At 42.7% G+C, this 15,787-nt stretch overlaps 1 protein-coding gene and 1 long non-coding RNA gene across 4 annotated transcripts in view; one reads left to right on the top strand and one right to left on the bottom strand.

Moving 5' to 3' along the window:
• The window catches only part of LOC129696321 (uncharacterized), a 36,066-nt gene that overhangs the window by 16,376 nt on the left and 3,903 nt on the right, over positions 1–15,787 (top strand). The window contains exons 1-2 of one of the 3 annotated variants that reach the window (XR_008723312.1): positions 11,345–11,946; positions 12,378–12,427. This is a non-coding gene — a long non-coding RNA (uncharacterized LOC129696321). Of the gene's footprint in view, positions 1–11,344; positions 11,947–12,058; positions 12,428–15,787 lie in introns of those variants that run through there. The other 2 variants (XR_008723311.1, XR_008723310.1) reach the window with 2 other exon arrangements.
• prkdc (protein kinase, DNA-activated, catalytic subunit) overlaps positions 12,722–15,787 on the bottom strand; it is a 249,275-nt gene continuing 246,209 nt past the window's right edge. Inside the window, exon 86 of the mRNA XM_055634106.1 lies at positions 12,722–13,518. Within this exon, the coding sequence (XP_055490081.1) occupies positions 13,314–13,518 (205 nt within the window). The 3' untranslated portion in view covers positions 12,722–13,313. The remainder of the gene's footprint in view (positions 13,519–15,787) is intronic.

The raw sequence follows: 15,787 nt of genomic DNA, 5'->3' as shown, positions 1-15,787 counted from the left end.
TCAAATTTATTGGCCTCATTAGATTATGCATCATTGTTAATCTTTACTTATTATTTACTTATGGCTGTATGGTGAACACACATTTCACTGTGCCAACTGGCACATGTGACAAATAAATAAATGTATTACTTTATTACTACTGTTGCCATCATCGTAAAGGGGCTCCCCTGTAAGGAATTGCTGAAGACAATTTCTTGATTAAATTATGTGCTAAATGAAATACTTAACTATAATAAACTCAAATTTTAATTTTTGGCATAAAATTTGAATAATCGATTATTCCACTGGTAAGAGAACCTGCATTCAAATATAGAAATGTAAGTACAATATAGTTTCTGCTATTATTGGTCTCGGAACAACCCAGGCATTTGCAGTAAAAATAGCTTTTATTTCTTATACTTCTGCGTTAAATTTACATGATACATGGAACTCACTTGACTACTCTGAGCTATATAGCACATCTAGAGACTGCAATTTTTGCCCATTCTTCTTTGCAAAATAGCTCAAGCTCAGTCAGATTGGATGGAGAGCGTCTGTGAACAGCAATTTTCAAGTCTTGCCAGAGATTCTCAATTGGATTTAGGTCTGGACTTTGACTGGGCCTTTCTAACACATGAATATGCTTTGATCTAAACCATTCCATTGTAGCTCTGGCTGTATGTTTAGGGCCGTTGTCCTGCTGGAAGGTGAACCTCCGCCCCAGTCTCAAGTCTTTTGCAGACTCTAACAGGTTTTCTTCCAAGATTGCCCTGTATTTGGCTCCATCCATCTTCCCATCAACTCTGACCAGCTTCCCTGTAACTGCTGAAGAAACGCATCCACACAGCATGATGCTGCCACCACCATGTTTCACAGTGGGGATGGTGTGTTCAGGGTGATATGCAGTGTTAGTTTTCCGCCACACATAGCGTTTTGCATTTAGGCCAAAAACTTCAATTTTGGTCTCATCTGACCAGAGCACCTTCCTCCACATGTTTGCTGTGTCCCCCACATGGCTTGTGGCAAACTGCAAACGGGACTTCTTATGGATTTTTTTCAACAATGGTTTTCTTCCTGCCACTCTTCCATGAAGGCTGATTTGTGGAGTGCACGACTAATAATTGTCCTGTGGACAGATTCTCCCACCTTAGCTGTGAATCTCTGCAGCTCCTCCAGAGTTACCATGGGCCTCTTGGCTGCTTCTCTGATCAATGCTCTCCTTGCCCGGCCTGTCAGTTTAGGTGGACGGCCATGTCTTGGTAGGTTTGCAGTTGTGCCATACTCTTTCGGATGATGGATTGAACAGTGCTCCGTGAGATGTTCAAAGCTTGGGATATTTTTTTATAACCTAACCCTGCTTTAAACTTCTCCACAACTTTATCCCTGACCTGTCTGGTGTGTTCCTTGGGCTTCATGATGCTGTTTGTTCACTAATGTTCTCTAACAAACCTCTGAGGCCTTCACAGAACAGCTGTATTTATGCTGAGATTAGATTACACCCAAGTGGACTCTATTTACTAATTAGGTGACTTCTGAAGGCAATTAGTTGCACTGGATTTTATTTAGGGGTATCAGAGTAAAGGGGGCTGAATACTTTTGCACGCCACACTTTTCAGTTTTTTATTTGTAAAAAAATTTGAAAACCATGTATCATTTTCCTTCCACTTCACAATTATGCGCCACTTTGTGTTGGTCTACCACATAAAATCCCAATAAAATACCTTTACGTTTGTGGTTGTAACGTGACAAAATGTGGAAAAGTTCAAGGGGTATGTATACTTTTGCAAGCCACTGTAAACTAAACAGTGAAAAAAGTTAAGTTTGTTGTGTTGCTTAATGAAATCTCTTAGTATAAATTATCAGAAGGCAAACAGTTAATGTTGCATATGTGCAAGGTGATAGAATTGGATAATTTAGGACTTACATCTTCCCAGATGCTAAGTTGTTAAGCATACTAATTTATACTGCACATCTCTTAAAGGTTCGAAAGTGCAACTGATGAGCACATACCACAAAAATAGTTAAATATTGGCAAAAGTTATTCATCCATAAAATTGTCCTATCCCTGTAAGCTATTTGTTCATGTAGAAGTATTTCCCTGACATTTGTGTTATACATTTTTTTTTGTATGTTTGCAATGCTTTTGTTTATAACCTTGCTTAAATTTCTATTCATTCATTCATTCATTCAATTTATGGGTACAGGGCCAAATGCTTCATAATGTAAATCAGTAAATCATAGCCAGATTCAGATTCAGATTCAGAAAACTTTATTGTCTGTCGTAACAGAAAATCTTCTTTGACGTGGCTCAACATACAGACAGGACAATGTACTGATAAGCAGTCATACAACACAGATTTCTGCGAGCACACCCAGTGTGTATCGATCTTAAAAGCAAATATAAGATTAAAAACTGTAAAAATAGACAAGATAAAAGTTGTGGATACGTGTAAAGTGACAATGCATCAGGGTTAATTTGTCCATTGTTCATTTTTTATTTAAGCTGTTTATGGCAATGGGTAGGAATGAGTTTTTGTGGATGTTTTTCTTGGATAGGGGGACTTTATATCGGCGGCCTGATGGCAGAAGTTGGAAAGACTTGTGCAGGGGGTGGGTGGGATCCTGTGTAATGAGATTGGCTTTCCTTTTAACTGCCTGGGTGTGGAGTACTGATAATTGATTTTGAGTTTTGCCAGTTATTTTGCTTGCCTGATTGATGATCCGGGAAAGCTTTGATTTGTCTTTGACAGAGGTGAGGGTGAACCAGGATGTGATGTTAAAGGTGAGTACAGATTCTATAAGTGATTTATAGACAGCTGTTAAAATGTCGTGTCTGACATCAAAGCTCCTGAGTTTCCTCAGCAGGAACAGGCGTTGCTGTGCCTTCTTGTACACAGAGTCTGTGTGCTGGGAGAAGGACAGGCGGGTGTCAATCTCTGTGCCCAAGTATCTAAAGGCCTCTACCTGCTCAACTGTCTGCCCATTCAGCCTCAGAGGTTCAAAGAGAGGTTGGGGGGAAGATGTTCGCCTCCCCCCACAACACAGCTCCTTGGCCTTGGAGATGTTAAGCTCCAAAGAGCTCTCTTTGATCCACAGCATCAGGGTGTTGACCTGCTAATAGTAGGCAGCCAGAGAAGTGTGATTCTTGATGTGGGCCACCAGGGCCATATCGGCTGCATACTTAAAAAGGGAAATGTCACTGTTATTGCTTGTTATGTTGTTTGTGTAGATGGAAAATAAAATCGGTGATAAGACACAACCCTGGGGGACACCAGTGTTTAAAATCATGTTCTTGGATTTAAAACCATTTACCACCACATGCTGAGGCCGGTCCTGCAGAAAGTCTTTTATCCACAGGATAAGTGATGGGTAGACTTGTAGATCCAGAAGGCGGTTGCAGAGGGTGACCGTGTTAACTGTGTTAAAAGCTGAAGAAAAGTCCATAAATAAAATCTGTGTGTGGGGATGTGGGGATTGGAAGTTTATTTTCATTCCAAGATAATTTCTAATAAGATTTGCATGTTATTTAAAAGTGATAAAATGAATTGAAATGGGTAAACAATATTAAGTTTAGATTTATAGTATTTGGACATATGTTGTAGCAAACAGGACTTGGTTGGTGAGTACAAATCTACCAATTAGAATGGTGATGATTAAATTAGATTCCAGAGTCCATTTTGGTCAAGTTTTTAAAATCCGTAAGGACAAAGGTTATGATTAAGCCCTTTCAAAAAAGGCCCATAAAAGTGGTGTTAATTTATAAACCAATCAATTATACATCTGTACAATTGCAAACAATGCATTATAATTTTGTACTCTCTAATTATTTGGCAATGCATCTATTTTCTATATACTTGGATGCTGTGTGAAAGCAAGTCAAATACAAAATGTTAATATAACACTGAGAATCTGTATTTTTAATAGTTCCATCCACTGGACGTTAAAGACACTGACCCTTAAATTTGAGTATCCTAGTGCATAAATTTACTAGCTGAAAATACACAAAAGCTATACATGTAAAATATTCCTCATTCTGTAGACAGACTATCTAGGCTGCAGATGTTGTGAAAATGCAGACAGTGGAAAGATGTTGGGAATTAGTTTTTCAAGAGATGGTATACTAACCATTTAATGCAATTCTGCCCTCAACCCTTCACTGTATTCACCCCCTCTCTCCATCACCTCCTCTCTCCATCAGCACTGCCCAGCTCAAAGATTAAACTACCTTGTCTTGAAGTTCATTGAACTTCACTCACCCCTCATATACATCAGGAGGTGTAACTCCAGAGCCAATAAGATCATGGGAGACCCCTTCCACCCCTGCAACGGACTGCTTCAGCTGCTACGGTCAGGCAAACACCTTCGTTGCCATGCTGTGAGAACGGAGAGGTTGAGAAGGAGTTTCTTCCCAGAGGCCATTAGGACAGTAAACTCCTACCTCACCAGGGACTAACTTTACTGTACCATTCTACTATTTTTTTTAAATCGCAGTTTTTTTTTCTTTTTTCTTCCTCTCACAATATGCAATATGTAAAAGAATATGTGATTTTGTTCCATTCTGTTTGTTTCTTTGTTTGTTTTTTGCACAAAGTCCACGAGCATTGCCACTTTTCATTTCACTGCACATCTCGTGTGTGTGTGTGTGACGAATAAACTTGACTTGATACAACCAGTAATGATCAACATAGGACCACAAATTCTAAATGCTCCAGACCAAAGCAAAGGCTCTTCCAGAGATAATCACCTGCATGTTTAAGCTCAATTCCCAACCACTAAATGAAGGTTCCGATGGGTATTGTGGCAGACTTGTCGATGAAACTGTGTGTGATCAAAGCTCTTGGGATGGCAGCAATTCAGGCATGGAAATTCCCCTGATACACATGGTTCGTGTACATGGGGAATTTTGGTACATTTAGACACCAATCATTTCTGCATATTTAATTATGCCATTCCTTGCTAGATAGACAGACATTTCCAAGAAACTTATCCCCTCAATATAGTAGAGGCGTTAAGGACCCATACAGTGAGATGAATTATTTAGAGTATGAAGAAGTGTCTCGACCCGAAACATCACCTATTTCTTTGCTCCATAGATGGTGCCTCACCCACTGAGTGCACCTTCTACACAACTCAGTTTCAGTTTAGACACAAAATGTTGGAGTAAATCAGCCCAACAGGCAGCATCTCCGGAGAGAAGGAATGGGTGACCTTTTGGGTCGAGACCAGGGGAGTGGGAGGTACATAGATAAGGAAATGTATAGATACAGAAGTGGAAGGTGTGTAAACAGGACAAAGGGAATGGAGATCAAGGAAAATGTAGAATAGATCATTGTTAGTTGGGAAAAGGTAACAACAAAGCAAGCAGAGAGATAAAATGTAGTAGGGGACAGTAAGACTGGTTGGAGGACTGGGAGGGGGAGGTAATGGAGAGAGAGGGAAAGCAAGGGTTACTTGAAGTGAGCCTTCCTACTCAGTTTCAGTTTAGTGTCACATGTACCAAAGTACTTTGAAAACCCTAACCCTAACAGCTGCAACATGACTTGCCAATTTTTATACTTAACACCCCAACTGATGAAGGCAAGCATTGCCATAAGCCTTCTTTACCATCCTGTCCATTTGTTTTGTTGCTTTCAGGGAATGCTTTCAGCCATGATAGCAATAAATGGTGGTGCTGGCTAGAAGGGCCGAATGGTCTCCTCCTGCACCTATTTTCTATGTAACTATGGCGACTTACACCCTCTGTACATCAAATGCTCCTCTGAGGTCCTTTATTGTGTAATTTCCTCCTGCATTTGACCTCCCACCTCATACTTGTCCAATTAAACCCCATTTGCCAAAATATCCTTTGACAACCTTTCCCACTAATTTTTGTGTCAACTGCAAACTTGCTAATGAGACCACCTATATTTTCATCCAAATCATTTATATGTTTATATTCTAAGCAGCAGAACCCTAACACTGGCCTTTGCAGCCTTTTATTAAGTTCCTTTTATTAGGTTTTGAAAATTCTAATTTGTTTGGTTGGGGGAATAAGCTTGCATGGTTGTATTGTGATGGTGGAAGTGGCTATTTTCTGGTTGGCATGAGATGCATTGCTTGTAGGCTTATGTATCACAAACTCTGAGCTTAATGCGTGGTTATGTACAGTAATCATGCACCACTTGCCAATGTGAGAAATATAAACAAGAGTAAGCCATTCATCCTCCTGCATCTGCTTCACAAAGCAATGCGATCATGCCTGATATTTTCCTTGAATGACTAGGACTTTATGAACCTTTTAATCCAAACTCATATACTATAATTTCCAAAATATCCAGAAATGGATATGGCCAGTTGACTCCTACGGGAAACATTAAATCTATAAAGTTCCCCGTTCCATCCAGGATTCCCTTCCATGCTACAAATGTTCTACTAGGAATAACATAATTGGTCTGTTGTGACACCTTTGAACCCTTCAACAGTCAGATAGCTGCTTCCTGATAGCTTTTGATTGTTAAACCTTCAATAAGATTTGGCTGTTAAAGTTAGCTGCAGGCTCTGCCATGTAAGCATACCATGTTTACTGATTAGTATCTTGAATCTACCTCCACAATGCTCCAAAAGACCCCAAAGATTTGCTGCCCTCCACATGAGCAAATCTCTTTTCCTTCCTGAATTACTGACCCCTTTTTAGGAAACTAACCTCATTAAGAACGAAATGATTTATTGAAGCATATAACAGCTTTGCTCCAAAGGAGCAGGTCCATTACCCTATCCTGCCCCCTACTGTCCTATCAACCAATAACCATCTGGTGCCAGGAAACTCACATGGGCAGTGCTGGATGTTTTGCAGTCTACAGCTAGCCCCTTCTCTGAGATGAGCTTCTCAATGTTATGATGGCTATGAAAATGCTTCTTCACCAGTGATGCAGGAATCTTTTGCCATCTCTAGAATAATCACAGGACTAGTCACGGCTGAGCTATAGGGAGAGGTGGCAGGCATTCAGTAAGTCAAACTCATTAGACAAGCAGATTTCCTTTTAAAAAGATGCAGTTTTGACCATAGAAGCCCATGACTTTTGGTCTTTGGCAGAATTGCCAAGTAGCCCACCAAAGCTATTGACAATGGCATTTGTATGCAGAAATACATGAAGGAATAAAAGCAGAAAATGGCGATGCTCAGCAGGTCTGACAGTATGTTTGGAGGGAGTAATGCTGACAAATTATATAAATTACTATTTTCAATTGGGTGACTGATAGATATCAGGCTTTATTTTGTTAAGAGCATTATCAAGTAAAATTTGATAGCAGGTGGCATCGAGCACTGATTGCTCTGATGTCAGACTGTTCCTAAAGGTCATGCATGATGTTTCTTCTCTGGTTTTGTGAGATCTGAGATGGCTGAGGAGGCCAATGTGGGATTTGCAGACTCGAGAGGTGCTCAGTGAGACAGATGGGTGACTATCTTGGGAAATGATGGGTCGTATCTGCTACTGGGCTCACATGTGTGTCGGTGATGAGGCTCCAGGCTAAGGGTTGTGTTGGTGGTTCCTGCTCCAATTTAATCAGTGAATGGCCTGTGTTTCCCATGAGGTTAAGATTGTAGTTTTTGAGGAATCTTTGATGGTGTTTCTTAAAGGGTCTGTCCCACTTACGTGTCCTTGGCACGCAAATTACGCGACCTCGTGGTCGCGGTGAGCCGCGACGGTCCTGCGAAGGTCGTGCGTGATTTCATGCGTACGCACAGCCGTCTGGAGCTCTTCTTCAGTGTGAAAAGAAGGTTATTGACCCGAAACGTCACCCATTGCTTCTCTCCAGAGATGCTGCCGGTCCCGTTGAGTTACTCCTGCATTTTGTGTCCATCTTCAATTTTCTTGATCCCGCTCTGGGAGTAGAAGTGGGGGCGGATCCGGACCGCAACGGCCGTGAGCCCCAGGCCGAGTTCGTTTGCCTGCTTCTGCTGCTGTTGGAGGCGAGACGTTGCTTCGCTCCAGGGTCTTGGGCCTGTCCCACTTTGGCCATCAGTTACGCGACAGGCCGTTGGCGCGCGAAGATTTTGTTCGCTACAAAAATTTCTTGGCCCCGGGCGATGTCGCGCACAACTAAATACCCCTCCGCGCTTCTCAGTGGGAATGGCCACGCCTCAACAGCGACCAAGGACACGTAAGTGGCACAGGGCCTTAAGTGTTTCCTTTGTCTTCCTGATAAATGTTTGCTTTGCTGGAGCATGGAATGTAGGATGATTTTGGGTGAGGAGGTCTATTGTCAAATATTCAAATGATTTGCTCTGCCCATCAGAATTAGCTGAGTGTAATTAGAGCCTTGACATTGGGGATGCTTCACTGGGAGAGCTCTTACCTTGGTTTACTTATACTGGCAATGAATTTGGAAAACTGCAGTAGTTCTGCAGTAGAGCCAGTTATGCTATAACAAAACATCACCCATGGAATGCTGACTGTCCCACTGAGTTACTCCAGCTTTTTGTGTCAATATATTTAATAGTTACAAGTTTAGTATTTTTAGCCGGCAGTACAACCATACTGTATGGAAACATGCCTTCCAGCAGAACTACCTGAATTCCTGTAAATAGTTGATGTCTCTGAAGCATACAGAAGGGTAGGGATCTTTACTGTCTACGAGAGCACTAGGTTTAGTCTTAATCTTCAGTTGCTGCTATTATAGGCTAGAAATACAGCCGTCTGGAGCTCTTCTTCAGTCTGAAAAGATGGGTATTGACCCGAAACGTCACCCATTGCTTCTCTCCAGAGATGCTGCCGGTCTCACTGTACGAGGTAATTCAAGAGTTCTCCCGAGTTTTCCCTGATTCGAACTCGGAGAATTACGGTAGTAACCGCTCGTAGGTACTTGGGGCTCTCGTAGACATTTTTCAACAGGTTGAAAAATCTTCACGAGCTTACTGCGTTTCCGAGTACCTGCCGTTAGCGTTATGAGCCGCTAAGAGATGTCCCGCGCTCCGACGTACACGCTACGTACATTCTACGTGCTTACCACAAGTGATTTTTTTAAACTCAGGAGAGCTCTTGAATTAGCTCGTACAGTGGGACAGGCCCTTAACTAAGCTGACAGGCATGTACCTGTCCCCTCTGTCAGTAACCCAGCTACCTGTCCTGCTGGGTTACTCCAGCATTTTGTGTCTACCTTCGATTTAAGCCAGCATCTACAGTTCTTTCCTAGAGTAATGGAGATGTTGGTTTAATGTAATGGATCATGACAATACAGTGCAGAGCCTGGAATGTGCCTTGCCATGAAAGGACTTTCTTTGACATGCTGAAATAGTTGCAGTAGAGGCAATTTAAAAAGATTCAGATCTGCTACCAGTGTTCAGTTTCTAGCAGGTTACTGACCAAATTCTCTTCCACCCGACACCACAATCATGTTAATGTTCTTGTCTGATGATATATATTTCAGGTTTGCTAACTTTGTTCCGTTCTGACAGGTCACTAACTAAATCTGTTAACCAAGATTCCCCCTCACCATAGAAACCACCAAACCCAAATGTTTCCAGCTCGGTACAGGATTTTTAAGTTTGAAGAACAGTAATTAAGCATTTGTGTTGTTCAAACTTGCAGATATGTAATGGATCTGTAGACTTTACCAGAAAAAAAGATAGTAAATGGAAACTCAATTCAGTATACAGAATAAGTACAAATGATAAAATTGTGTCCAGTGTAACTTTTCTTTTTGCAGTTTAAAAAACAGGCTACCCAGCAAAAGTGTCACTGTGCCAAGGTTGTATTAATCATTGAGATTTTCTGCTAATTCTATTTGTTTTATAGAAGAACCTTCAATCAGAACTTTTTGGTGCAGGAATATTAACAAAAAAGTCAAAAGATATTATTTAAGAATTACTTTTGAACTGATCATTATAGTTTAAGTATGAGTTTTTTTTAAAATAAATTTATTTGGTGAAGCAACGTATGTTTTTTTTGCTTATAAAATCTTTAAGCAATTAATCGAATTAAAGCAAGTAACCGCTCTTAAGAACAATATCTTTTAATTTTGCCGATATGCAAACAAACTTCTGAAGTTTAGGGAAGACGAGATTTCAAAATGGGGGAAGATTTGCATGGAAATTTGTCTTTGCAACTAAAACAGAAACTAAGCCATGTGGGTTTGCTTCATTTTCAGTTACTCTTGAACTCTGCACCATACATACTTCTGTGACCCAGTTACTTTACCGCAGAATAAGCACTTCTAATTGACAAATTAAGTGACAAAATGGAGCTAGTGATTGTTGAGATAAGGAGGAATACAAACAACAATTACTTACTTTTTTTTACTATTACAGGTGCACAACCTTTTATCCGAACATCCAAATAACGAAATGCTCCGAATAGCGACATTTTTTCGGTCCTTGAAGAAAGGTCCTTGAAGACGTTCACCGAGGGCGGCCCGCAGAGGTGACAGCGGAACCTCCGGTCGGTCCTCGAAGAAAGGGAAACTAAATCCCCATTCATAAAAGAGAAGGTGAGGGTATAATGAGCGGGAGGGTTAATAATTGACAATCTGCTGCTGCCTGCCCGCTGAGTTATAAAGTTCCCACGGTAGACTCACGATATACAGTGTATCGTGAGTCTTGCGTGGGAACATTTTAACTCAGCTGGAAGGCAGCAGCAGATTGTCGCTCCCTTCAGTTTCACCCCACCTACACCCCTCTGCTTCCCGGCCATGTGTGTGACCCCCTTCCCTCCCCTCTCCAACTCCCCGCCCATTGCACTGGCGCAGGGGCTTTGCACTGTCTTCAGGTCGGCGATGCCAGCAGGTCAGTGCCAGTCACCGGAGACGTCAGGAACAATGGGACACCGACCCCCAGGCCCACTGCAAGCACGGAGATCCCAGAGATCCACAGCCAGCAGCAGCCCAGCCCCGTTCCAACTCCAGAGGAACATGCTCCCCGTAGGGACAGAAGCTGATGGTGTGCAAGGTACGTCTTGTTCTTGGGGTTGCGGATGAGGGGGCGCAGCTCGGGCTGTGATGTCTCCGGCCACCCCCTTGTACAGGAGCTGAGACGTCCTGTACAGGGGGGTGACCGGAGACGTCCTGTCAGCTCCTGTCCAGGGGGGTGGCCGGAGACGTCAGGACCAACGGGACACCGACTGCAAGCACGGAGATCCCAGAGACTCACAGCCAGCAGCAACCCTAGCCCAGCCCCGCTCCAACTCCAGAGGAACCCGGGTTGCGGATGAGGGGGCACAGCTCGGGCTGTCGGCGAACTGCCACTTGTCGCTGTAGCGGCCCATCGGGGAGCGGGTTCCTGTTGGTCCTGACGTCTCCGGCCACCCCCATGGACAGGAGCTGAGAGACGTCAGGACCACCAGAAGCCGCTCCCCGATGGGCCACTACGGCGACAAGTGGCCGTTCGCCCATAGCCCGAGCTGCGCCCCCTCATCGGGACACCGACCCAGTCCCACTGCAAGCACGGAGATCCCAGATCAGCAACTCCAGCCCAGCCCCGCTCCAACTCCAGAGGAACACGCTCCCCATAGGGGCAGAAGCTGATGGTGTGCAAGGTACGTCTTGTTCTTGGGGTGGCGCAGCTCGGGCTGTGGGCGAACTGCCACTTGTCGCCGTAGCGGCCCATCGGGGAGCGGATTCCTCTGGAGTTGGAGGGACAGGGAGACACAGCGGCTTTTGAGAATGGTGGGCAATTACTTCCAACGTTCTGCCCACACAGTCAGTACACCTCTTCTACACTTGTCTCCTGCACTAAGATCATCTCGCAGAGAATGATCCCAGCCTAACCCTCCCTATTCTCTCCTATTCTGCAAGAAAAAACTACATTGAAGACTCAAACTCGCGATCGAGTAACTGCCGGGATCGAGGCGCAAACTTGCGACCTTGCGGATATGAGCCGAGCACTCTACCACTGAGCCAGCTGTTAAAATCTACGCTAAATATCTTCCAATCCGAAAGCCGAAAAATTCCGAATTACGAAAGGTGTCTGGTCCCAAGGCTTTCGGATAAAAGGTTGTGCACCTGTACTTGATTACTATTTCTTAATGGACAAGCTTCAGCCACTTGTAATGTCATTTATCTTAACCAGTAATGTAGCATGATGTTGTATATTTCTGAAATGTTTAGGACTATTTTCATTATCTAAGGCATGGTTTATGCTTCCTCAGTGCTGGAAAATATTGTGCTGCTATCAAATGGAAAGTATAATTGGGAATGAGAGCAAATGTAAGCACACACATTATATTGTAAAATTATTTTACAGAACAACTAAATGAAAACATTACAAAAGCTGATTAAAATAAAAACCAATGAACTGACCGATAGCTGACAAAACAAAGATTCAAGAATTAATGGAAGTACTGAAGATACTGCTGTGCTTCACATGCTGGGAACTAATACATTTAAAAATAATTGTTTTTGAATGAACACCTTTCTCTCCACAGAAGTTATTAGTCCTCTACTGATCCAGAAGAATAAGCTTTCAATTGATTAGGTAAGTGAAGCAAATGCACAATGTGAGCAACTTCTGCCCCAGTGGCAAACCCAGTATTGTTCAGGCTCTGATTAGTCTGTTCACCTGCTGGCCAGTTTCTGACAAATTTGCTTCTGCTTGTTTCAAGCTTGTTAGAATTTGCACTCCGTGCTTCTAATATTAAAAAAAAGTGACACAGTACAAAGAAAGCTTTAGTAAACGTAAGAACCTGGATATCACACGTGTCTTAGACCTTTAATACAGATGATAGAAGACCCAATTTTGTAGTTGTCACAAAAACCACAGGAAAATCAATTGAATTACAATTTTTTAAATCTTTATTAATATAAGAAATATTATTTGGCACAAATTGCCACTTCCAGCAAATTATATATTTCTAGATTGATTCGACAATATTTTTAATATCCAAGCTCAGAGAATCATGCCATTGTATTATTTCCAATTATTAGTACAGCTTTAAAGATCAAGTCTGAAACCCCTCCTCCACCCAACCGCCAGCAGCACAATTATAACATTTCTGTTTAACAATATTAAACCTTTTTTCCCCCATAGTATTTCCTCCACCACTCCCATACAAAATACTTAATGTGTGATGATGTTTCTGATCAATTCAGCTGACAAGAGCAAATAAGGCTACCCTTAAGGTGAGTCACCACCAAGTTCTGCCCTTTGTTTTCTGATGAGAAGCAGTTGGCTGTTACTGCTGGAGACAAAGTTATGACCATGAAAAATCTGGATAATTATAGGCAACCAACCAAATATCTCTTGCAATTTGCTTTTTTTGCTTTAAAATGAGCAAATTACTAGTATATTTTTAAATTAGGATAGCTGAACCCATTAACACCAAGCTACCTTCCTAGTTTGCATCAGTTTATATTGTTAAATCTCACATCCAAGCTTCCCAACCCCTCCACACTCTACCCAAGATATTTGGATCTGTGGCTTGATCAATCAGGCATTCCACCTGTCGCTCCACAGAAAGACCTTCATCTGATTCTCTGGCACGGACATTATAGTTCTCATCTCCCTTGGCGATGACTATTAAACTCTTATACGCCATGGATTTTTCATGTCCCAGTCCCAACTCCTCTCTGAAAATAAAAACAGCATTCACATTTTTAAGACAGATGCAAAAAAGATAACAAATAAATAATGCATATAATGATAAAATAATGCTAAAAGATTACAAATAAATAAAGCTATAATATTTCAGGAAAACAAGGGTCCCAATCCTGTGGTCATACTAACTGTGATCTCATTTACGTTCATGGCCATCGAAGTGTAGAGCAAACAGCAACTTTAAACTTACAACAGAGGTACCATCTTAATGGTATCACAGAGACTTTTACTGTTGAAAACTTGCATGAAGCACCTGTGCATGTGATTAAAAATGCCTTGAATTCATCAGAAAACTCTGAGACTAGTTAAAAAGTTACAGATGTACAAGCAATGTTGTGAACTCAATTAAAAAAAATTGTATACAGTGTACCAATATTTTTGAAATGTATGAGGTAAACATCTTAATTTTCAATGGTTCAATTGAAAATATTTTGCCTTAAACCTTTACTATTATAATTAAAAATTCTCATTATAAACCAATTCTTCTGCAGGACCCCGCCTCCATCTATGTCACTTCTAACAGTTGTATAACCCTGAGATTTTTGTAGACGAGCAATTCAGTCCTGATGTCCTCGATGACTGACCCTGCACTCCATTATCAGCCATCTCAATTACTCACTACTAAGCTCATATAATAAGAACACATAGAGAGCATAGAACAGTGCTGCACAGGACCAGGTCCTTCCGCCCACAAAGAATGGATATTTTGGGACAGTGTTACAAGGGGAGAGGAACACGGAGTTAGAATGAATCAGAAGAATGGTCCCGACCCAAAATGCCATCTTTCCATGTCCTCCAAAGATGCTGCCTGAGTTCTTCCAGCACACTTTTTTCTCAAGGCGCTAGAGAAGCCTTGAGGATATCGAGGAGACCCTAGTGAGGGCCTCATCTATGATGGAGAAGGGGAACCCCCATTCCCTGAAGAACTGTCTGCCCTCCACAGCCTCCAACCTTATTGTATCATCACTTCCGGCTGTCTGCCCTCCAAAGCCTCCAACCTTATTGTTCCAATCCCCGCACGTCCCGGTTTTATCTTCTCCCCAAAATCCTCCAACAGAACTGCCCTGGCAGACCCATTGTTTCTGCTTGTTCCTGTCCCACTGAAGTAATTTCCACATACCTCAACTCCGTCCTATATCCCTGGTCCAATCCCTCCCTAACTATGTCCAAGACACCTCACACGCCCTTCATCTATTCAATGACCGGGTTTCCAGGCCCCCACTCCCTCATTTTCTACTATGGATGGTCAGTCACTCTATACCTCCATCCTCAACCAGGAGGGTCTTACAGCTCAGAAGGTAGACAAAAGTGCTGGAGAAACTCAGCGGGTGCAGCAGCATTTATCGAGCAAAGGAAATAGGCAACGTTTCGGGCTGAAACCCTTCTTCAGACTAACGGAGGGTCCTCTGTTTCTTCCTCAACAGCAGAACCAGCCAATTTCCCTCTTCCAACACACCTCTGCTAGCTGAGCTAGTCGTTGCCCTTAACAACTTTTCCTTCGACACCTCCCACTACTCCAAATCCAAGGCGTAGCTATGGGCACTCGCATGGGCCCCAACTATGCCTGCCTCTTTGTAAGGTAGGCCGAACAATCACTGTTCCAGGCGTATACTGGCCCTATCCCCGAACTCTACCTTTGCTACATTGACAACTGCATCTACCTCCTGCACCCATGCAGAACTCACTGACCATTAATTTCACTACTAATTTCCATCCTGCACTCAAATTCACTTGGACCATCCCAAAAGTTCAAAGGTCTTTTATTGTCACGTGTGCCAATGAAGGTACAGTGATATGTGAATTACCATACAGCCATACTAAAAACAATGCAACAAGACATACAACTACGTAAACATCCACCACAACGGATTCCCCACATTCCTCACTGTGATGGAAGGGAATAAAGTCCATCCGTCGGGGCATTCGAAGTTCCCTCGTCGGACGATTGTAGCTCCCCCGTCGGAGCAGTCGAATCTCCTGCGGCTTGGAGCTCCCGAAGTCGGTCTCCAACCATGAGGCCACGAGCTCCGTGATAGTAAGTCTGCCGGCCCCCGTGGTTGGAGCTCCTGAAGTCGGTCTCCAGCAGAGGCTGCCAACTCCTCGATGTTAGGCCGCAGTGCGGACGGAGATACAATACGGGAAAAAATTGCATCTCCCTCGAGGTAAGAGATTTTAAAAAGTTTCCCCCAACCACCCACCCCACTTAAAGCACGCTAAAGAACACAAAAAACATACATTTAA

Source organism: Leucoraja erinacea, chromosome 4 (assembly GCF_028641065.1).
Source record: "Leucoraja erinacea ecotype New England chromosome 4, Leri_hhj_1, whole genome shotgun sequence".
In the NCBI taxonomy this organism is placed as follows: domain Eukaryota; kingdom Metazoa; phylum Chordata; class Chondrichthyes; order Rajiformes; family Rajidae; genus Leucoraja; species Leucoraja erinaceus.
The sequence above is the reverse complement of the archived record's forward strand: the minus strand, read 5'-3'. Positions and strand labels throughout refer to the sequence as shown.